The sequence below is a fragment of the Typopeltis vanoorti genome, chromosome 15 (genome assembly GCF_054136105.1).
Source record: "Typopeltis vanoorti isolate ZY-2024b chromosome 15, IOZ_Tvanoo_1.0, whole genome shotgun sequence".
Taxonomy (NCBI): Eukaryota; Metazoa; Arthropoda; class Arachnida; order Uropygi; family Thelyphonidae; genus Typopeltis; species Typopeltis vanoorti.
The window spans coordinates 18,498,013-18,522,043 of NC_143563.1; the positions used below are offsets into that span (position 1 = coordinate 18,498,013).

Genomic DNA, 24,031 nt, shown 5'->3' on the forward strand with positions numbered 1-24,031 from the left:
TGGCTCTCAATGATGAGACCTCAATAAAGGCTAAAACTGGTCTGGATGGTGACCCTTCCCATTATGCATTGCATTATACACACCCGAAATGGGATGTGCTTTGCTTTGCATTATAGGATACACACTAAGGCAAGTGATATGAAGTCATTAGCCTCTATATACAAGTAGCTCAGACGTGAATATCTTTCACATGCAAAACTTTGTTTTGCTTAGGGAAAAGGATTAAAACCAAGTATAAAATTTCTTGGTATCTTTAACGTATAATACACCCAAGTTAAAAAAAATTTCTAAAAATATGTGCATTTACTGCTTACCATATCCATTCATAGTCCATCTTCAAATCTACTGAACCAATTTCTTCCATCCACCTCTGTCATTCACCCAGCAGTATAATTTGTCACATTGTGCCTCAAATTCATTCATCACTCTTTTACAACTTCTGGGATGGCTTCCCCACACCTTTCCCTCCTTCTGTAAAAGTCCATATCACTTCTCTGCATATCCCACTCCCCCACAAATTCTACAAATACATTTCCTCAATCTTCCCTCATACATCATCCTGATATTGCCTTTGTTATTCTTCTCTGAATCCATTTCGTGATCAAAGAAAGGAAACCAAGTAACAAAGTTTACTGCAATAGTCCAAGTGTGGTTTTTGACTGTGGTTTCACAGTTCTTGTAATATGCCTTTAAAACTTCACAAGAGTTGCAAAACCATCACTATCAGCCATCATCCCCAGATTCCAGGTGTTATGCTTCTGCACACTCTGAAGTGTAAATTTGTGATGATCAATAAAAAAAACAAAAAAAAAAAAAGCAACCCCTCATCTCTTTAAACAAAAAAAAAAAGTATATTAATCCTTCCTAAAGGGATTTAGCATCAGCATCACTCTTATAACTCTTCTTAGTAGTCATTAGCAAACAACTGAATATCCCTCATTAGTTCTATATAAAATATCATTAACAAATAAATTAAATAGCTAAGTTCCAAGAAACTCTTCTTTTTTATTTATTTATTATTTATTTTTAATAATTATTATTATAGGACATTGCATCTCTCTTCCCATACACAAATTACTGGTATCTTTCAGACAATCAGTCTCCTATCCATTGCATCTCACTAATCTATTTTCTTTCCCCATCTCCAATCTTATCAGTTCTATATAAAATATCATTAACTAATAAATTAAATAGTTAAGTTCCAAGAAACTGGTTACATTACTTTTTTTTTTTTTAATTTTTTTTAAAATTATTATTCTAGGACATTGCATCTCCCTTCCCATACACAAATTACTGGTATCTTTCAGACAATCAGTCTCCTATCCATTGCATCTCGTTAACCACGCTACTGGCCAGGACGTATATATACGTCCAAGTTTCCATGGATGCGAAGTGCATATTAAAATTGTAATACCATTGATATTACATTGAAATATATGATGGATACAAAGCGTACGAGGATGCGTATTTGATCCATAATAGCAGGTAAGGTGGCTAATCTATTTTCTTCCCCCATCTCCATCGTTTTGCATATTAGCATGCCATATGGTGGTCTGCTGTGTCAAGTGCTTTTGTGAAATCCAATAATGTCAGTGTATATCAGATTTCTTGTCTAACACATTTGTCATTTTTTCAAGACATTCACTTTACAGATTGATGCTGGCCATCATAGGGAATTTAATCCTGTCCACTAATTCTCTGTTTCAGTCCTAATCAATCTTATCAGTAGCTTAATCATGCTATACACCTTAAGATTGGAAACATCTGTTTTGTTCCATTGTGTGCTATTTTCTTTTCTAGTCATTTTTTGGAACTCTGTTGCAAACAACCAGGTCTGTGACATTATCTCCTTTGTATAATTTGTAAAAATATGCTCCAATATATCATCCAGTCTTGGAAGTTTTTTTTTTTTCTTTCCACTTGGTTAGACTATAATAAATTTAGTTTAATCCTTTATCCAAGTGTAAGCAAACAAAGTTTGCTCCTGAAGTATCTTCAGGACTGAGGCAACTCGTGGTAAATGTGTACCAAGCTCTCATCACTCCTTGTCTTAGTATCTCCCATAACGCAAAGCACATCTCCTTGCAGACATCTATAATGCTATGCATTAAGGGAAGGGCCACTACCCAGACCGATTTCGACCTTTATTGAGATCTTGTCAGTGAGAGCCAGACCCAGAGGTGGTGATGCATAGCATTATACATGTCTGCAAGGAGATGTGCTTTGCATTATGGGAGATACTAAGACAAGGGGTGATGAGAGTTTGGTCCTCCTTTACCACAAGTTGCCTCAGTCCTAAAGATACTTCAAGTGCAAACTTTGTTTGCTTACACTTGGATAAAGGATTAAACTAAATTTATTATCATCCAGTCTTGTAACCTTATTAACATCTAGTCTAGTCAACACTTTACAGACCTTAAGTGCCTTCACCTAAGTTCATTCACATCTCTTAGTGAATGAAACTAGAGGTATAGCCCTTTTAGCATTTGATTCCTTTCTGGGCTTTGCACAACACTACTTTTATCAGTATGAAATACTCTCACAAAACTATCATTAAATAATTCCATTCCATCCTCTATAGCAGTTACTTTGTCAGCATCCTCTTTCTCTCTCTCATCATCATCATTCTTCCTTTTTGCTTGCTACAGTAGAAGAGTTCTCTTAGACTTCCTTTAGCCTGATTGGTTAATTTCCTCTCATATTGAATCTTTTCTTTTCTTACCATACTTGTCTCTTTTCTAGCCTGCATATACTCCTTGCATTTAGTCATTGCTACTGTTTTATACATTGTACATAATAATCTCTTTTTCCAGAGTGTTTGTAATTGTGACTTTTGGTATACACTTGTACATTGCTTGTGTCAGATGTGCTTCAGCAAATTCCCATGATCTGTGAATCTCGTTTCCTTACACCTCATCATTCCATCATATCAATTTTGACTACTGAGATTTTCATAATTTACCTGGCTTATGGTTCACATATATTCCTTTTGAACTGAAATCTTTACCTGCTTGGCCATCATGTGAATAGATTAACAGTTACATCCTCTGGGGACTGTCTCCAAATCCAACAGCTCTGAAATCTCATCTGATTTTCTTTACTTGCTGCTTAAGACAGTTATCTCATAAGAATTAGAAATTTGCCCTCTTTGCTTCTGTATGTATCGCCTTTTTTTCAATCCATTATATTCCCATAATTAAAATCCCCATTAGGATCACCTTCTTTTTGCTTCTCCAACCAAATTTCTTTAAACATTTTATGATCACTGATCTCTAGATTTCCAGGCTTATAACATTTGATTAGATAGCCTGTTTCATTTATCTCAATCTCATATCCAATAGCTCTCAGGACTATCATATGTACCACAATTTTTCATCTGTCCTGAATAGATATTGGTCCTCTATTGTCATTCACAATACTTGCATTCCTATCCTTTGGGAAAATTTTCTGTCTCTTCTTTCCCATTGTTGTTGCTGTCAAACAATTCAGATATAAATATCCTTTTAAGAGATCTAAATGCCAAAAGCCCATCATGGGACCCCACAACTAGATCGGAAAGGAGCACAAACCTTGAGATCATAAGCAACAAAGAAAATGCATATCTGTCAAAAACAGTGGGTTCAGAATCAACATTAGATATCACAGCAGTAGATTATGAAACTGCAAATCTTACCCAGTGGAAAATACTAAAGAATGTCATCAGTGATCATAGACCTATTATCACAACCATTAATTTGCAGTTAGACTAAAAACCAAAGAAAAAGAGATCTTGGAACTTTAGAAAAGCAAATTGGCCTAAATACACACAACCATTAGAAAACATACTGCACTGGCACACCTATTAGTAAAGAACTAGAATAGAACTGCTAGAACTAACTAACAACATACAGAGAGCTGCAAAAAATTCAGTTCCCAGTGGACTCGGGAAAAATAATTGGGTTCTATTTTGGAAAGATCATAATATCAATGCTATGATCACCGAAAGAGAGATTATCAACAAACAGAATAATACAGAAGAAAACAAAAAGAAGTTAATAGAATTAATTCAAAAAATTGAAGATGAAATTTCAAACTGCAAACAAGAAAAGTGGGAAGAATTTTGCAAGTGACTAGATCCAAATGGAATATCATCAGATTATTAAATAACACAACACTTCTGGATACTGATCACTCTTCAAACACAATCTCCTCAGGAATTAATACAGCAGCAACAAACAAACAAACAGATGGCAAATATGCTAGCCGAACATTACTCTAAAGTAAGCAAACTGCAATACAACAAAGAAGACAAAAGGTGCATGAAAATTGCAAAACATCTGCTAATACAATCCAGAACCTATCCTTCTGAAGACATATTTTCTCAGGATCTCACAATGACAGAATTAGAAACAGGGAATAAATCAAATTGACCCTGACTTATCACCCGGAATTGATGATCTTATCTTTGGACATATGATTAAAAACATGGGAGAAAAAGCTAAAAATGCCTTCTGAAGATATTTTTACACTTCCTGGAATACAGGTAAACATCTAAAAATCTGGAAAACATCAGTCATTATGCCCATACTAAAACCTAACGAAAACCCAAATGACTGTAAAAGCTACAAGCCAATAGCTTTGACTAGTACTCTCTGTAAACTAAACAAAGAATAATACATACTAGACTTATGAATTGGCTCTTAGAAAATAACAAGATCAACTTCTACCAAACTGGTCTCGGCACAGAAGAACAATTATTTTATCTTTGCAGCCAATCAATCAGTCATAGATGACTTCTAACAGCTGCCTTCGATGTGTATGGATACGATACTAGAATAAGGGGGAACACATTAATTAGGATTTCCATGAAAGGAAGAAAAATAAGTCAGTACAATTTATTCCAATATGTATTGAACTTAGGCTTGAATCCCACAAGGTCCTGTTTTAAGTGCACTCCTATTTCTCATCTATATGAACAATATTCATCCACACGTCATTGTCATCAGATTCCTGACATGTACCCTCAAGGGATATACAGGATATTATAATAGTACTACTTGAAGAACTTTATATCATTACTAACTTCCTATCAACAATTTTCCTCCAAATCAATCTGTTATCCGTCAAGATTCCAACCTTATCACATCTTATATTTCTGTCTTATAAGGCACTTTTTACTGTATTAATCCACCTATATCTTGGTCTTCTTCTGGGCCTTTTTCCTGTCAACCAGGCAGAGAACACTTGTTTTGCTAATCTTTCCTCGCCCATTCTGTTTAAGTGACCATACCACCTGAGATTAGCTCTGTTAATGCATTCCTGGATGTTGACAATGTCAAGATCTTTCCTAATATCCTCGTTTTCAATATGATATTGCCATTGATGCCATCTGTTCACATCCCTAATCTTTCTCAGGACTCTCATATATGTGATCTCTAGTCTTTGGTCAAGTGTTTTATTTCTAACTCAGCTCTCAAATCCATGAGATAAAATTGGTTTGAATACTGTCTTGTATATAGCTAAATTAGTGTTTTGACTTATTCCATATAAATTTATTCAGTTGACTTCCTACCATACCAGTTTTATTGATTCTGTTGTCTATTTCCATATTTAATTTACCGTCTTCACTAAAAATTGTGCCTAAATACCTGAAATGTTTTAATTATTCTATAGGTTCTCCGTTTACAATACAGTTGATATTTTAAATATTTGCTTATTTTCATTGTCTTGGTCTTGTTATTACTGATATCTACACATAATAAATAATACAAAAATAGCATGCTATGCAGATGATATAGCAATCTGGCACACAAGCAGTAATCCTCAACAATCTGAAATAGTCCTAAATAAACCAATACAAGGCTTAGAAAGATGGGCAAAGGAACTTAAATTACAGATAAACCTGGAAAAAACAAAACTGAGTATCTTCTCCACCGATAGAAAAAATAGACATGATAACAACCCGCAAATCAAAATATCATCATTCAAATTCATGACATGTACGCTCAAGGGGTGTACAGATATGATAGTATCTTGCGTCATTACTAACTTCTGATCTATAATTTTCCTCCAAATCAACCTGTTACATGTCAAGACTCCAAATTTATTAGATCTTATATTTCTACCTTCTAAGGCACTTTTTACTGTATCAATCCACCTATATCTTGGTCTTCCTGTGGGTCTTTTTTCCTGCCAACCTGACAGAGAACACTTGCTTTGCTAATCTTTCCTCTCCCATTCTGTTTAAGTGACCATACCACCTGACATTAACTCTGCTAACACATTTCTGGATGCTAACAATGGCAAGTTCTTTCCTAATATCCTCATTTTTAATATGATACTGCCATTGATGCCATCTGTTCACACCTCTAATCTTTCTCAGGACTCTCATACTTTCTTCTTTTCCTTCACTGCCTCTTTAACTTCCTGTGTCCATCATGGAGTTCTGATTTTTCTACCCTTGCAGACAACCTCACCAAGTGCCTCTCTGGCTGAATCAATCAGTATTTTCTTCAGGGCTTGCCACTGAATCTCCAAGGTTTGGTTCCTGTTCTCAGACTCTTTCATTTTTTCTTGAATAAGGCTTGTGTATTTTAGTCTACAGTTTACATCTGAGAACTTTTATTCACTTTAAAACTTTCTTACATGTTATTCTTTTCAACATGAAATTCAATTTTATCCTGCTCAAGACTAAATAGTGATCACTACCAATTTCAAATCCTCTGTACACTCTGATGTCCTTCACTAGGGAGAAAACATCACTATCAACAATAACATAGTCAATGAGACTTTCAGTTGCCTTAGTATTCTATAATGCAAAACATTATGGGAAGGATCACTGTTGAGACTAGTTTTGTCTTTTATTTGGGTCTCATCAGTGAGAGCCAGACTCAAGAACATCATCATTATCAAATTCCTGATATGTACAGGGGAATCATGTACATATTTGGATATTATGATAGTACTGCATGAAAAATTACACCATTATTAACATCTGATCAACTTCAAATTCTTCTGTTATATGTCAACATTCCAACATTATCAGAGCTTATATTTCTGTCTTTTAAGGCAATTTTCAATGTGGTCTTTCCCTGAGTCTTTTTCCTGCTAACCTGGCAAAGAACACTTGTTTTGCTAATCTTTCCTCTCCCATTTGTGACCATACTACCTAAGATTGGCTCTACTGACACATTCCTGTATGCTGACAATGGCAAGTTGTTTCCTAATATCTTCATTTTTAATATTTTCTGCCATTGGTGCCATCTGTTCATTCCACTAATCTTTCTCAGAACTCTCATCTCACAGGTTTCCAGTGTTTGATCAAGTATTTCATTGCTAACCCAGCACTCAGATGTATATGTAAAAATTGGTTTGAATACTGTTTTGTATACCACTAATTTAGTGTTTTGTTTAATTTCTTTCTTATTCCATATAAATTTATTCAACTGACTTCCTCCCATTCCAGCTTTACTAATTCTGTTGTATATTTTCATATTTAATGTACCATCTTCACTAAAAATTGTCTAAATAGCTGGAATATTTTAGTTTTTCTATAGAATCAGCATTCAGGATACAGATAATGTTTCTGTCTTTTTAATGTTGATTTTCATACCATATTTAGTACAGCAGTTATTCAATTTGGTCAAGGAATCCTGCAGACTTGCCCTCGAATTATTTAGGAGTATAACATGATCTGCATATAAAGAGTGAGATTAATATCAGGTTTGATACTGTTTCCCTTCATAATGTGATCCATATATATGATGATTAGATTAACAGTGGAGATAATGTACATACTTGTCGCACACCTGACTTAACATCAAACCATCTTGCTGTACCTCCTTCAATTCTAATTGCTAATTTACAAATAGAGACTGTGTTGCTTGATATAACATCCCATTTACACTATATAATTTTAGTGTTCTAAAAAGCTTTTCTCTGGGCACCTTGTTATATGCTTTTTCCAAAACTTAACTACAGACCCTTGTCATATTCTCATGTTATCTCAGCTCTTTGTTGTAAAGTGAATATCTGATTCTGACAACCTCTGTTTGGCCTGAACCCAGCTTGTTCCCCTCCAAGCTTCTCCTCCGCAATTTTTCTTAGGTGTTTCTCAAGTATACTTGTGTAAATCTCACCAGATTCAGTTTTATTAAAGATGAATACTATGAGAGCTCTACTGCAATCACCTGGAATTAAACCCTCTGATCAGGCCTTCTGAATTATGCACCGTAAAGCTTTTATACTTCCATATTTTAACATTTTTAGTCGAATATCATCTACTCCAGCTACCTTTCCACATTTCAGGTTTTTGGTGACTTTTTCTACTTGAAGTATGGATATGTATTCCTGACTGCATTCTTGTTGCGAGTTTACTACAACCATGCTGACACTGCTTGTTTCATTTAGCAGTCATTCAAAATAATTACTCCATTCATCTAGAATATCTTTATCTTCCATTTTCATGTCACCTTTACCATCTCTGATTTCTGTTACAGTACTTTTTCCTCCATTTCTAAGCTTTTTCAATAGCATCCAGAATATTTGGCCACCTTCTTGATACTTTTTTTTCCTATGTTCTTACCAAAGTCTTCCCATGACTTTTGTTTAGCTAATTTTACACATTGCTTCATTTTCTTACATTTTTATCTGTATTCTCTATGTTTTTATAAATTATATACTTACTTTATAGTAAGCTATCACTTATAAAAAGCAAACATTGACCTGTATGGAATCATTACTACCCTGCTTATTCCTGAAATGGGTATGGTCTTCTGAGATTTTTCCAGATTATCTAACCCTTAAGCCCTTGGTGGTACTAATGTAGAATAGGTATTCTCTAAATGGATGAAATTTTCAATATATTTATGTAGTTCAGAATTTGGTTACTGTCTTCTCACCAGTTTTATAACATTAACTGATTTGTTATAAAAAAAAAAGAAATTGGAGTAAATACCTTACTATTTGTGGAGTACGTGCTGTTGGTATCCTAAGTTTTTCAGCTACTTAAAATCAAACAGTTCTTGTTTGTCTTTTGAAAATTAGTAAAGAAAAACTGTGAATGACAAGTGCCACAAAGAACTTTGAATTGTTTCTGTTGTGGAATATGAAAGTACCCTTATTAATGCATTCAGTAATTAAGGATACAAATGAAGACTTTGCTACAATTACCCTTAAATGTGTTCTACTAGCTAGCTTGTAGGATAACACCTGTTTCCAGGAGGGAAAACCTGTGGCCTTCATATAAGACTGAGCTATTGATTTTAGTACCTTGAATGAGCATAAGTTTACATATATAACTTGGAAATGGATGGATGCTGCAATAACTCAGAAACCTAATTATAAGTGCTTATTAAATAATTTAAGGAATTTACAACGTACACAGGATATAAATTAAATTAAACTTTAATCTATGAGGGCTGTTCAATAAGTAATAAGACTAATTTTACTGTCACGAAACCACTCATCACAATATTAATTTTTGTGGAATAAAGAAATGTTGCTGTCTGTATTAATAAAAGAGGTTGATAGATGGCGTATACGGGCTGATGTGCCAGTGTGTCGCGTGACTAAACGCAAGCTTCTTTCGTCGCGCCTACAAGTCGTCGAAATGGAAGTGTCCTTGGAACAGCGTTATGCAATTAAATTTTGTGTGCGTTTGCAAAAATCGGCATCGGACACTTTTAACATGATACACGAAGCTTTCCACGATGAAGCAATGTCGGGGGCAAGTGTTTTTCGCTGGCATAAAACTTTTAAGGAAGGAAGGCAAAATGTGGAAGATCTTGAATGTGAGGGAAGACCTTCAATGTCCATCACAGAGACAATGATCAACACAGCAGCGATTATCATCAAGGAGGATTGCAGAATTACAGTACGCCAGCTGCATGTTGTCCTGAATATTTCTGTGGGAAGTGTTCACTCAATCATGGCTGAACATTTGGGACTGAAACGTGTTTGTGCCCGATGGATTCCCAAACTCTTGACACCAGAGCAAATGCAGCATCGAGTGAATGTGTGCACAGAATGGAAAGAAAGACTGGAACAAGAAGGTGACAACTTCTTAAAACGCATCATTACAGTAGATGAAGCTTGGTTGTATCACTATGACCCTACAATGAAACAACAAAGCAGTGAACGGAAGCATCCATCTTCGCCTACCCCCAAGAAAGCAAAAACTGTAAAACCGGCTGGTCAAGTTATGACCATAATGTTTTTTGACTACGAAGGCATTGTTTACCAACACGCCGTAGAACCCAGGAATACTGTAAACGGCTCATACTATGCGATGTTTTACGGACAATGGTACAGCATGTCAAAAGGAAGCGTTGCTGAAGAATGGCTTCTTCTTGCACCACGATAATGCAAGGCCACATATTGCTGGTGGTGCAGTGGACGTTTTGTAGAAGAACACATAGATATCCTACCACATCCTCCATACAGTCCTGATCTCACACCGTGCGATTTCTGACTGTTTCCTCAGCTCAAGAAACCACTAAGAGGCCACCATTTCGAAAGCAACAAAGCATGTGTAAAAGCTGCGGAGGCGGTTTTGAAAGAACTCTCAAAAAATGGACTTTCACATGTGTTTAAGAAGTGGACACAACGTCGGGACAAACGCATAGTGTCTCATGGTAGTTACTTCGAAAAAGACCATGCAAATGATGATGATTAAAGGTAATCTGTTTTCTGTATAAATATAGTCTTATAACTTATTGAACAGCCTCTGTATATTTCCAATATTTCGGCAACATCACATTGCCATCTTCACAGGAACTTAAAATAAAGGCACTACACACAGTAAATGAGGACAAAGCAAGAAGCTATTGTTTCCCCTAAAAGTCCTGATGGTGCCACCAAGTGCTCGCACACTATACTGCAACTTACTATCACACATAAAAAAACTCAGCCCACTTCAAAGCCAGCATAGAAAACCTTACACTCCAACATACTGACATAATGGTCAGTTTTAACGTCTCCTCCTTATTCACAAATATCCCACTCAAAGAAACCTTAGAGCTAATCCAAGCTAAATTTCCTCCCGATATCTCAGCCCTATTTCAGTTCACAATGAACTCAGGTTTGGCAAGGAAAATTCTACAAACAAATAGAGGGAACAGCCATGAGTTCACCACTTTCCCACCCTTGGCTAACTTTTTTATGGAGATTTTTGAAGAGAAAGCCCTAAACTCTGCCCCACAAAAACCAACCACATGGCTTCACTACATTGATGATGTGTTCGCTATTTGTCCACATGGCTCTGATACACTCCTCTCCTTCCTAACACACTTAAACAACCAACACCCTAGAATCAAGTTCACCCTGGAAAAAGAGAAACACAACAGCCTCCCTTTCTTAGACACACTAGTCACTTGCCAGCCTGATGGAACCTTGGTTTTCTCAGTTAATAGAAAACCCACCCATACAGGCAGATACACTCACCAACAATCCACCACCCTACCCCACAACAATATGGAGTTATTAAGACACTACACAACAGGATATTGGAGTTATTAAGACTCTACACTAAACTTTTCTGTTCAAATGACAATGCCCTAACCACAGAACTAAACCACATCCTCAACACTTTCTCAACCAAAAAAAAAATATTGAAACCAGTAAACCACAACCCCACTCTTCCCCTTCACAACAAGAATTACTCTAAATCCATTACCATTCCCTACATCCGAGGCACCTCGGAAAAAATTATCAAAATCCTAAAAAAACATGACTTGACCTCGTGTTACAGACCATATAGAAAATTGGCGTCCCTTATCTGCTCCACTAAAGAGCAACCACTTCCCCTAGACCTACCTAGTGTTTACCAGGTCCCTTGCAGCTGTAAGCTGTCCTACTTTGGCCAAGGCAGGACAGCGGACATCAGAATTTCAGAATGCAAGGACTACATCCGGTTTCACCAGTACAGCCACTCTGGCATGTATTTCTATTTCATGCCAGAGTGGCAGTACAGCCACTCTGGCATGTATCCAAAGCATGGTCTGCAAGACCATGCTTTGGATACATGCCACAGAATACGGTGGAAGAAAGCCACAGTAATACACCGTAGTAAATTCAAATTTGAAAGGCTATTCATGGAATCGGCCTCAGCCCTAAGAAACAGTCCAAACCTCAACAAATTTGGGTGCATGAGACTGTCCCAAATTTGGGAGACTTACATCAGAAGACCTTCAGCCCAATGGCCAAGAATACCTACGTAGCCCAATAGGGGGCACCATCAGGACTTTTAGCAGAAACAATAGCTTCCTGCTTCGTCCTCATTTACTATGTGTAGTGTGCCTGCGTGCATGTGTCTTTATTTTAAGTTCCTGTGAAGATGGCAACATGATGTTGCCAAAATATTGGAAATATAGATTAAAGGTTAATTTAATTTATATCCTGTGTACGTTGTAAATTCCTTAAATTATTTAATAAGCATGATTAACCAACGTCTAAGCCTTTCTATGAGAATTACTAATTATAAGTGTGACAACTTTGGCTAGTTTAATAGCATAATTTTTGACTGGCAAGATATATGTATTTCACAAATATATTGTTTTTAAGAGTATTTTTGTGTTTGTTGATGCATGTTTTTTGTAATAATTTTTATGAATCCATCAACGACTAACATTAAAATATTTTTTTTTTTTTTTTGCTTAAAAAGGTATCATCACAAAGGCCTCCATCACCACAGTATCCTCCAAATCATCCACTAAGTGGATCAAAACATCTTTGTTCAATATGTGGCGATAGAGCTTCTGGAAAGCATTACGGAGTTTACAGGTTAGTGTAATGAGTTTTTTTTTTTTTATGTGATTAGCATAGTATAATTTACATACTATGCTAAAAAATAGTATGTAAATTTCCATAGAATAGGAAGTATATGGTTTAGTATTCAAAGTCATAGTTAAATTAAAAACTTTAATTAAAAAATTAAGGTTCAAGTTTGTTTCTGTGGTTATTTATACAAAATAAAGCAAAACAATCTCCACAAAACTGAATTTCTGTCCTTATAAGACATAAGCAGACAAGTTGGGGGGGGGGGCACTAAAAGCAAATGTAGAAATTACTCTGTATATTTTGATATCAGTCATATGGTAAAGATCATGTAAATAGCTTTCTGGTATAACAACAACTAGTCTTCATATTAACAGCATCAAGTTTAAGTGTATGGTCACTTAAGGGTCAAATCAAGATAACAAGTACCACTTTGACATAATTGTTGTTAACAAAACAAAAACAGATGAAATTCTTCTAAATAACAAATGCAAGATGTTACATTCAGGCAATAGTGATCATGTGATATTCAACACCAAACATGAGGATGACCTTCTTGAATGTAAAGCAATATTAAGTTGAATAACATGGAAAAATATCAAATTAGAGAATTGGACAACAAGACTTGTTTGCACCTATATCTACAACAGCAAAAGAGGCTACAAATGAAGAAGTGGATGAATTTTTGTAGTAATTATAAAAGGCAGCTGACATAAAGAAAAATGTTGTCCTCTTTGGAGATCTAAACCATGGAGTAGGAAATGAATATCAGATATACAAATGTCAGGAAAATTTGAAGAAAAAAGCAAAGCTAATAATAATGGTGTAAGTTTCATAATAATGCTTTATGATATAAACAACACCAAGAGAAGAAAAATTACATAGTGTAGCCATAAATATCGTTACAACTTAAACAGCACATACAAACCACATGTATAACATGCATTTAGCATGTTCAAAATATCCCTTTTGCCTTCACACATGGCTGAAGTCTGTGAGGCCGCATATTGATGGCAATATGCACAACGTCCAACTGAAACACTGCCACTGCTCACTTCAAATCTGCCTTTAGGCTGGCGATGCTGAGGTATTGTTTCTTGCAAGCTACTCTCTCAAGCTCCAACCACTATTTTAAAGTCCAACAGATTCAGATCGGGTGATGTGTTTAGGCATATTTGCCTTCTACCACTGTTGTGTGATCCTTGCTTTGCATGCAGCAGCCAAGTCCTGTTGGAAGAACCACTGTCTACTGTGAAACAAGGTATTGTTCAGGGGCCATACAAGAGGTTCCAGCATGGTCTCTTGATACACTTTGTCAAAGGTTTTTACCCCTTCCTCACAGAAATGGAACTTGGATACCCCTGATACCCCCCCCCCCTTCCCTACACACACACACCAAACCATCACTGACACAGGATGATAACCTTTCTGAATCCTGGGTGTTATGACATGCTGTGCAACCATCTGGAACATATATCTGATAGTTTTGGCAATTAAACGACTCATCAGTGGTGAAAATCTCATTTGTGAAGCGGACATCTCTGTGTCTGTTGTTTGCGCACCGCTGGAGAAGTGCCTTTGATTTTGCCACCCTCTACTGAATAAGTTGTGGTATTAAGAAGTGGCAAGTAGAACGATGATAGGTCATCAGTTAGTGCACATAACATCATTCTCTGCGAAATATTCATCTCTCGCGACATCACTTTCTGCATTCTCACAGGATTATGGTCTCACAGCCCGCATAAGTGGTTTCATCCTAACGCAGCATGTCGACCTGTTCTTTGGTACTCAGGTACATCTTCTGTATAGTTATAACAGTTAATAGTCTGATACATAAACATCCTACTGATCCGAAGTGTTTTTATCATGTTGAAAATAACAGGTGGCTTCACAAGACATTCCTACTTTGTGAAGTGCTATTACAGCTACACCGTTCTCATAATCTCCCCATTGCATGTTAACCCGTATAGCTAGACAACTCTATTTCTCTACTGGTAAACGCCTGAAAGTTGGCTGCACACAGCTCCACTAATGGAATGGACTTGTGCAATTCTGTTGGCACTGTGTGTGTGTGGGGGGGGTCAAGACTGTATATTTATTAAACTAGCTAATATTTCTTTGGTTTTCTACCCACATCATCAGATGTTATAGCTGTGATGCTGCTAATCACAGCTATAGCTATGAGAGGCACACAACACGAAACTAATAATTGAGGAAAACAATTGAAATTGTAACTGACAACAAAACTAATGTTCTTACATGGTGTCCTCAATGGGTTGGATAAGAAAATCGGGTCTTAAAATAATCGTCTCCAAGATCTTTGGTAAATTAATGCAACCATACACTGTAGGCGCCGGGGAGGGAGGGAGAGCAGAATCTTCCTTTCGAGTCATCAGAATTTGAGGAGAACTGGCCTACCAGTCCTGAACACGGGGGTGGGTTGGATGCCGTAGCCCCCCCCCCTAGTTATGCTATAAGAAAACAGTGTTGGACATGTCTGATGGGAAAATTTGTGTAATAATAATAATATGGTTTCATCTTTGGATATGTTTATGAATGAGCTAACTACATCCTGACTGGCTAATAAGTCCACAGCTTAATAATCCTGTTTTTTTCAGTGAACTCTCTGAATTTTCAATTTAAGAGTTGGTTTGTCTTAGAATGTCTGGCATCTGTGAATGGTTGCAACAGCACTTGTGGTTTGTAATTTTTCATTGCACCTGTATTTAGTAAACTTTGCACCATCGATCATTGGAATGACTGGATATTTTCAAGAAAATCACATCTACAGAGGGTCTATCACTGATATTTCTTAAAAAAAATAAGAGGTGAGGAATTACTTATGGAATAACCCAAAATGTGAAACAACCTAATATCAAGCTTGCCTTCATCCCTAATGGTTTCTACTTCACAGTGAAGTCACCTCATCCACCATTTAGAATGTAAGAAGTTTACAAGCTATATTATGCTTTGTTATTTTTCAGAATTTGTAACATAAACTATTGAAGAAATCTGAATGAGTGAACACTTTAAAAATAAATCAGGTTTAGCCTTCCTAACAGTGAGGGAGAACATAGCGTTATTTGGCACAAAAACAAACGTAAAATGCCTTGCAACTCATATAATAGCCATATATATCAAGAGGTCTTAAAGAAGTGCTCAAGAATGCTCTATTTATCCACTTAGTACAAAGGAATCAGGCTTTACTGAATTGCATATAGTTCACATAATTTTTAGTATTTAATACTCTATTCATGAGAAGAATTTGAAGAAGGGTCACAGTAACTTTAGAACTTCTGTATGCTGAAGCAGATAATAATAATCTCTCTTGTTCTTCCTCGGCTTCCATTATAAATTTCTGTACTTTAAGTTTAATCAATAATTTTATTTTTTGTAATTCTTCTTGTAGAGGCAGCACATTCATTAACAATAACCTTTGTCCTTGAAGCTACAATTCCTTTCTTACTGCACTTTCTAGTTAAGAAATCATTCCTTTTTTTGAAGGTATTGCAGTGGTATTGGATTTTCATTTGACTGAATTCCAGTTTTCTTGGTTTGGTCATTGATGTTCTTTTAGATGTTTCCAGTAATGAAATATTACTAGCTATTTTTCTCAGATCAGACTTGTTTGATGAATTTTCAGTTGCTTTTTTTTTTTTTTGTCATCTGGGTGTTAATTGGGATTTTGCTCTTTAAGAAATTCTGTGTAGTAGTGTCCCTTCAATTTTGTCTCTTCTATGCTTTGCTATGAGAAAATTGAGGTGTTTCAATATTAATAACATTAAATTAAACTCATAACTAGATATTTAAAAATTAGCACAATATATTTACTGCTTGGCTAAATTCCTTTTGTGATGGATTTTGCTTATAGACAGTTCAGTTGTCAAAATTATGACAGGCAGCATAATTTTCATCAATAAACACTTCATAATTTTTTCACATCATGGATTATTTGGAACATTTTTTACATTTTATCTAGATTTTATTATTCTTACTTGAAAAAAATTAATTATCATGGGCAGTTTTTTTTTTTAACTCAACATTTATTAGTTTCTTTACAGAATATATTTTGATAGATGTAGTCAGTTATTCACCTCAGGACACAGTACGTGTATTACACTTCACTTCCAGATCCATTATCTATCTATCTACCTACCTACCTACTTCACAGGAGATGAGTTTGTCCTTGATAAAGATTGGTAGAGGTTTACTCCAAGGTCTGTTTTCATGGTTCAGTTAACCATGACAAAGGAACAATGACTTTGTGCTTAAATTTCTTTTCATTTCTCTCTTGAAATGTATCTAGTTTTAATGTCAAATAACAGTTGTTTGAATATTTATTTTTACTATAAAAAATTTCGGTGAACTTAATTTATTTTATTTATTTTCATCCTAGTGTACTGATTTGCTAATATTGACTCAGGTAAACTGAGCAAATTAAATATTTTTGGTATAAGAAACAGTTGAATTTAATAATTATAGAATGGAAATAGAAAAACAGAAGTAAACATTGCTTATTAAATTGAGATGCTGTTATGTTTTTATTATCATTTGCTATTCTCATATTAGAAAATATTATACATCAAAACTAAATTCATAATTATACATGTAATACTTTGCTTAAGCTATTTTTCTCAGATCAGACTTGTTTGATGAATTTTCAGTTGCAATATTTTTTTTTTTTATCATTAAAGCCATTAGCAGAGGCATGTACAGGATACTATTATTGTTCTATGTAATTTCCTCCAAATTAATCTATTATCTGATAGGGTATCTCCAATGTTGATACCACACTTATTGCCACTTTCATAACATAGGTGTTATGGAATAGTGGACATGTGTGCACACTTCTCGTGTGCATCTGATATTACATAAAACAATTTTCATGTGCCTCCTTCACTTTTAACAGCAGACTTACAACTTAGTCTAATAGACAAGCTTAAATGTTGAACCTTATTCATAACTTATTTTAACAATATTACAACACCAAATGAACTAAGTTATAAAAAAAGATGTTTATTATCTGGTTTATGTTTCACCGGATTTTACCAGCATCTTTGGAGCATAAAATAACATGTTACAATTTATATGCAACAATGAGTAAGTGAAAGAATTCAATTTGTAATGGACAAAAAAATCTGAAGTCCTAATTTGGCACCCTCTGATGTTGTAATATTACAACTATATAGGGGTTGATCTTAAGGTAACAGTCTCCCAAATTTTTGGTAAATTAATGCATTCATACTTATTTTCAAATTAGGAGAATGCTTTGTAGCCATGGCTGACTAAAAAATAATCTTTCTGACCTCTAACAACTTATAAATAGTACATTAGTTTTCTTCCATCTAATCCTGTGTGAAGGAGTGTCTAAAGTGTCGTCTGCCAGTCCAGACATGCCATAATAATGGTAGGAGAGCAGATCAGAGTGGCTAATTTAACATGTGGTTTGGATGTGGTGCAAAGGTCATATTTTATTAGTACTTTGGCTTCCCTTTGTGGATGTACCTTGGACATAGGGAATGAGAGTAGTGTTATTTTGTGTTTAGTACCATAGTAGTACCATTAATCTATTAGTTTATAGATTTTTCCTTGTGATGTAAAGTAACTGCATACATAGTAAATTTGAATAATTCAAAGATATCTGGAGGAAATGAGACAATTAAATCAAGTCTATTAGTGGTACATTAATGAATGGAAAAGTGACATCGAAACTAACCATTATATCTGAATTTTTAAGGATATGATTTTTAATTAGCAATTTGAACAGAGAAGCTGCCAATAAGGAGAGGCAGAAAACTTAGTTAACTGTTGAGCAAGTTTATAGGACTGTCTATGCTATCAACCATAGGGTGTAGGAGAATATTAGATTTGTTGATGATTTCTTTGGGCCAAGAAGTCACTATTTTTAATAATTTATGGATTTTTTTCTATTGAGATATGATATAGTGGGGGCCTTAATCTATAATATGGTGAGTAGAACTGTCACCTATGAGACCTTGCATTTTTTTTGTTGTAATCCTTTTGATTCATGATAACTGTGACATTACCCTTATCAGTTTTAGTAGTCGCAATATTTTTATTCTCATTATAACTTTTTTTTAAAGCAGCTGTTTCATTCTGTGGTATATTACTTTTAGATGGTTCTGATTTGTTTGCTATGTCTAAATGCATGTTATTGGCTATTGAAGGTGGAAGAATGTAGATGCTCCATTATATATTCATCATAATTTCAATTTTTGGAATTTGTTAAGGTATAACAGTAAAGTTATGACCATGATTGAGAGTGTTCTTAGCTTGTTCTGTAAGCACTTGTGACGATAAAATTGTGACCACGCAATCTCTCATTGACGTTGTGGTCATAATACATTGGCACTGTTGTAGTATTTGAAAATTTTTCAAGTGCCTGCTTTTAGCTTGATTTTTGAGATGTGATATAGGATGATGGTCCATAGTTCAGGATTTAAAACATTAAATAGTTCTTCATTTAGAACCATTATAGTGCTGTTTAACTTGGTAAGCTGTATGTGAGTAGCAGCAGTTTTTTCTTGTAGGAGTGTTAAACTCTCCTGTCGGTAATACAATGTGCTTTAGCCTAATGTAACTTTTCTTTGAATTTCACAGAGGAATAACATAGCTATCACAGCATCATTTGAGGAAGGCTAACCTGTTCAATTGTCTGGCCAGTTGCAGCTTACTGAAATGTCATGCTTTGTATACAGTATCATCTCAATGGAGGATTATCAATCTAATAGACAAGCTGAGGTGTTGAACAATATTCATAACTTATTTTAATGATATTACAATACAAAACAAGCTAAATTATAAACAAGATGTTTATTAACTGGCTTATATATATTTCATTGGATTTCAAATCACTATCTTCAAAGCACAAATGTCAAAACCATGGAGTTCTGATTTTTTATAATGTTGAGTGTATAAGGAGTTAATTTTGTCCAAAAACCAAAGTATTTCTGAAGTAGATCAAACATTAGATGTTAATAGTATTGAAAAGTTATGGATTCATCTTGCTTGTTTCCCATGTATTTATGACTTCCCTAAAGTGCATAAGTGCATAGGATTTGCTACTAAGTTTACTTTTAATGCTGGATATCAAAATTGGAGATGTTAATGTCAGCTATTTGCTTTATGCGGATAATATTATACTTCTAAATAAATCCGCTACAAGTGTGCAAGATTCTCTGACTAAATTGAATAACTGTTGTAATAGATATGGTATTGAAGGTCAGCAATAAAAAGACAAAGACAATGAAAATAGGCATAATCATTGAAAATGTCAACTGTGTTGTGAATGGAGAACCTGTGGAACAAGTAAAACATTTCAGCTACTTAGGCATGATTTTTAATGAAGATGGTAAATTAAATATAGAAATAGATAACAGAATCAGCAAAGCTGGTATGGTGGGAAATCAATTTAATAAATTCATATGGAATAAGAGAGAAATTAGTCGGAACACTAAATTAGCTGTATACAAGACAGTGTTCAAACCAGTTTTAACTTATGGATCTGAGAGCTGGGTCAGAAGTAAAACACTTGACCAAAGACTAGAGACCGCAGATATGAGAGTCCTGAGAAAGATTATAGGCATGAACAGATGGCATCAATGGCTATATTATATTAAAAACGAGGATATTAGGAAAGAACTTGACATTGTCCACATCTAGGAATGCATTAGCAGAGCTAATCTCAGGTGGTATGGTCACTTAAACAGAATGGGTAAAAAAAGATTAGCAAAACAAGTGATCTCTGCCAGGTTGGCAGCAAAACGACCCGGAGGAAGACCAGGATATAGGTGGATTGATACGGTACAAAGTGCCTTAGACGATAGAAATATAAGATCTGATAATGTTGAAGTCTTGACAAGTAACAGACTGATTTGGAGGAAAGTTGTAGATAGGAAGTTAGTAATGATGTATTTTTTTTCATGTAGTATTATGATGTACACCCCTCGAGGGTACATGGCAGGAATTTGATGATGATGATACTTTCCCTTTCATGTGCCATCTCCTATCTAGGAGGTTGACAACCATTATGTAACTCGTGGTTAACTATAGGCATAATGACATGTGGTGAAGACCCTATCTCTTCCACATATTGTTGTAAGTATTTATATCTGTAAATTTGTGTGTTCATGGGGCTGGTTTGCCTGTTCTGAGGGGGCGAAAAACCCTATATCTTTGTATGAGACTGGCTAACTCCTTTAGTCAAAAGAGACCAGATAAAGGTTCCTCATGTCATGGGTGGGAATCGAACCCAGGTCTTTCCTACCAAAAGGCTTCCTCTCTACTGACTGAGCTACCAGGGCTGGTTACTTTATTTGGCAAAATAAACTGTTTCAACAAATTGAGAGTACTGCAATGGGCAGTCCTAATCACCTGCTTACTTTATGAAGCACTTAGAGAATCAGCTTTCTAATACTATTTCTCCTTGATCTCATATTTGGCTACATTTTGTTGACAATGTCTTTTTACAATCTGGTCTCACTCTGAACCAGAATTCCTTCAGTTTTTGAACAAAATTAACTCCTAGTGCACTCACATTAAGTTCACTATTGAGCATGAATCTAACAACAGTCTTTCCTTTCTGGATACTCTAATGCATCACAACTCTGCTGATAATAAATTTTCTGTTTATAGGAAGCCATCCTTTATAGACATATATATCCATGCAGAATTTGTTCTTCTGACTCTTGTCTGTTAGAAGAATTAAATAAAACTCACTGTATCACTTAATGGATATAACGAAACTACACTACAGAAAATAATGATATCATTCCGCTTCCAGACTGCAATCTGATGTTAAAAGGATCCACACACAGTCCCTACCTTAATGGGACTTCTAAATGGATAGCAAGAACTCTTCTCTCTGCAAATGTAATCTATATACCACCTTCAAACCATCCCAGAAGTTATCCTTTTTTTTTGCCACCTGTTAAGGATAAATTATCATCTCTTTCCTTGTTTGGTGTTTATCAAATACCTGTTCTTGTCATTTTTGCTACTTTGGACAGACTAGCTGTTCTGCTGAGATTAGAATCCAAGAATATTAAGATTATATAAGATTTCTTAAATCAGAAGGTTCATGCTGTCAACAATAGACATTGAGTTCACTAAAATCGAACAAAGATGTTTCACTACAATAGGTTTAAATTTGATCATCTATTTCTTGACTCATGCGAAGCCCTATGCCTACTCTAAGTCTGGGCAGTAATTGCTATTAATTGTTTATAATTTCTTTTAATTACATAACTATACCTTTAATAAATTTAGTTTAATCCTTTATCCAAGTGTGAGCAAACAAAGTTTGCAAATATCTTCAGGACTGGGGTAAGGTAGTACACACATTTACCTGGAACTTTAATAGTGTTTCATCCTACTCGTATGCTGCGAGTTGCCCGGTGTTGTACTACCTTACCCCAGTCCTGAAGATATTTTCAGGCGCAAACTTTGTTTGCTCACACTTGGATAAAGGATTAAACTAAATTTCTTATAGTCTAACCAAGTGAAAAATAAACTTTCAATAACTATACCTATTTACCTGGAATTTTAATAGTGTTTCATCCTACTCATATGCTGCGACCAAGACGTATGGAAGTATTCGCATTCAGTATGACTCATTCTTGTGTTCATAATTTAAATGTTGTAGCCAACTCCTGAATGATGCTCATGATATATTGAGCAAAACATATAGGAGTATTTACTAAATTATAGTTTCCTTTACACGTGTGAAACCATTATTTAAAAAATTATGTTATGTATGACACACATGTCCGTATTAAATGCCTAATGACTGATCTTCACACCTGATATCCTTATGAGTGGCAATTTAATATTTAAATATATTAATTATGAAAACAATAAGTTGTGTTTTAATTGTTTATTTACAGTTATTGCAATTTTTATATATTTACAGTTGTGAAGGATGTAAAGGATTTTTCAAACGCACTGTACGAAAAGATTTAACATATGCTTGTCGTGAAGAACGAAACTGTGTGATTGATAAGCGCCAAAGAAATCGCTGCCAATACTGTCGATATCAAAAATGTCTAGCAATGGGCATGAAGCGAGAAGGTAAGACAAAAAATTTCTAATATATATTAACAGTAATGTACAGGTTCTTCAGTGATATTAAGTTAAAACAGTATTCTTGCTGCTTATTGGATTTTAATTGAGTGTAAGATTCCCCACACACACGCACACCAATTTAAGCATTTTATTGAAGAATTGTCTTGAACTGATAGGACTGTCTTTGAATTCTGAGGATTTGGGATTTTTATCCTGCCCAATCAGAGAACATATATTTACAGTTATAGCAATTAATTATTATTAACAGTTAGAGCAGTTGATAACACATACTGACCTTTTGATCAAGCCTCCTAAATTATGCAGTGCAGGCAGTGTTAATTTTTTTAAACTCCATGCTTGAGCATCTTAGGCAAATTTAATTAAAAAGCAATTAATTATTATTAACAGTTAGAGCAGTTGATAACACATACTGACCTTTTGATCAAGCCTCCTAAATTATGCAGTGCAGGCAGTGTTAATTTTTTTAAACTCCATGCTTGAGCATCTTAGGCAAATTTAATTAAAAAGCAATTAATTATTATTAACAGTTAGAGCAGTTGATAACACATACTGACCTTTTGATCAAGCCTCCTAAATTATGCAGTGCAGGCAGTGTTAATTTTTTTAAACTCCATGCTTGAGCATCTTAGGCAAAAATATCATCCTTTGCATTCTTTTTCAGGAGTCATTGATGCTTTGTACCCATTGGTAAATCTTCAGGATGATTCCTAATCAGATGCTGTATAATCCTGCTGCTGCTTAATTTGCTAAGTTGTACCTGGAGGTAGTGAGAGTACAGCAGCTTGCAGGGGAGCAGTGTGTGAGAGCAGTCAACTGCCAAGACCTTCACCTGTGCTTCATGCCCCCCCCCCCCTGCTCTTTAAATTATGTTGTTTAAACATACAGTTGACAGTCATTATAGAAAACATCACTAATAAACTCACTCACTATAACAAGCTACAAAAAAAAAAGGTCCCAATCCAAGCTCCATAGACAGTATTTATTATTATTATTACGTGACACCTCCAAGGAGTCCAAAGACTCATCGAGGGAGGGCGCTCACTCCACAACTCTCCATCTCCACCACTTAATCCACCAACTACAGCGAACTTCATCATGTACACCAACGGCATCTACTGACCACCAGCATTTTTACAATCACAAACATCCATGCCCATGGCAGGATTCAAATCCT

The 24,031-nt window shown here is 35.2% G+C and overlaps 1 protein-coding gene across 2 annotated transcripts in view; it reads left to right on the forward strand.

The window, feature by feature from the left end:
* LOC150098431 (retinoic acid receptor RXR-alpha-B-like) overlaps positions 1-24,031 on the forward strand; it is a 289,067-nt gene that overhangs the window by 179,722 nt on the left and 85,314 nt on the right. For both annotated transcript variants that reach the window (XM_090405562.1, XM_090405561.1), the window contains 2 exons: positions 12,641-12,759; positions 22,685-22,842. In XM_090405562.1, the coding sequence (XP_090261688.1) occupies positions 12,641-12,759; positions 22,685-22,842 (277 nt within the window). The remainder of the gene's footprint in view (positions 1-12,640; positions 12,760-22,684; positions 22,843-24,031) is intronic.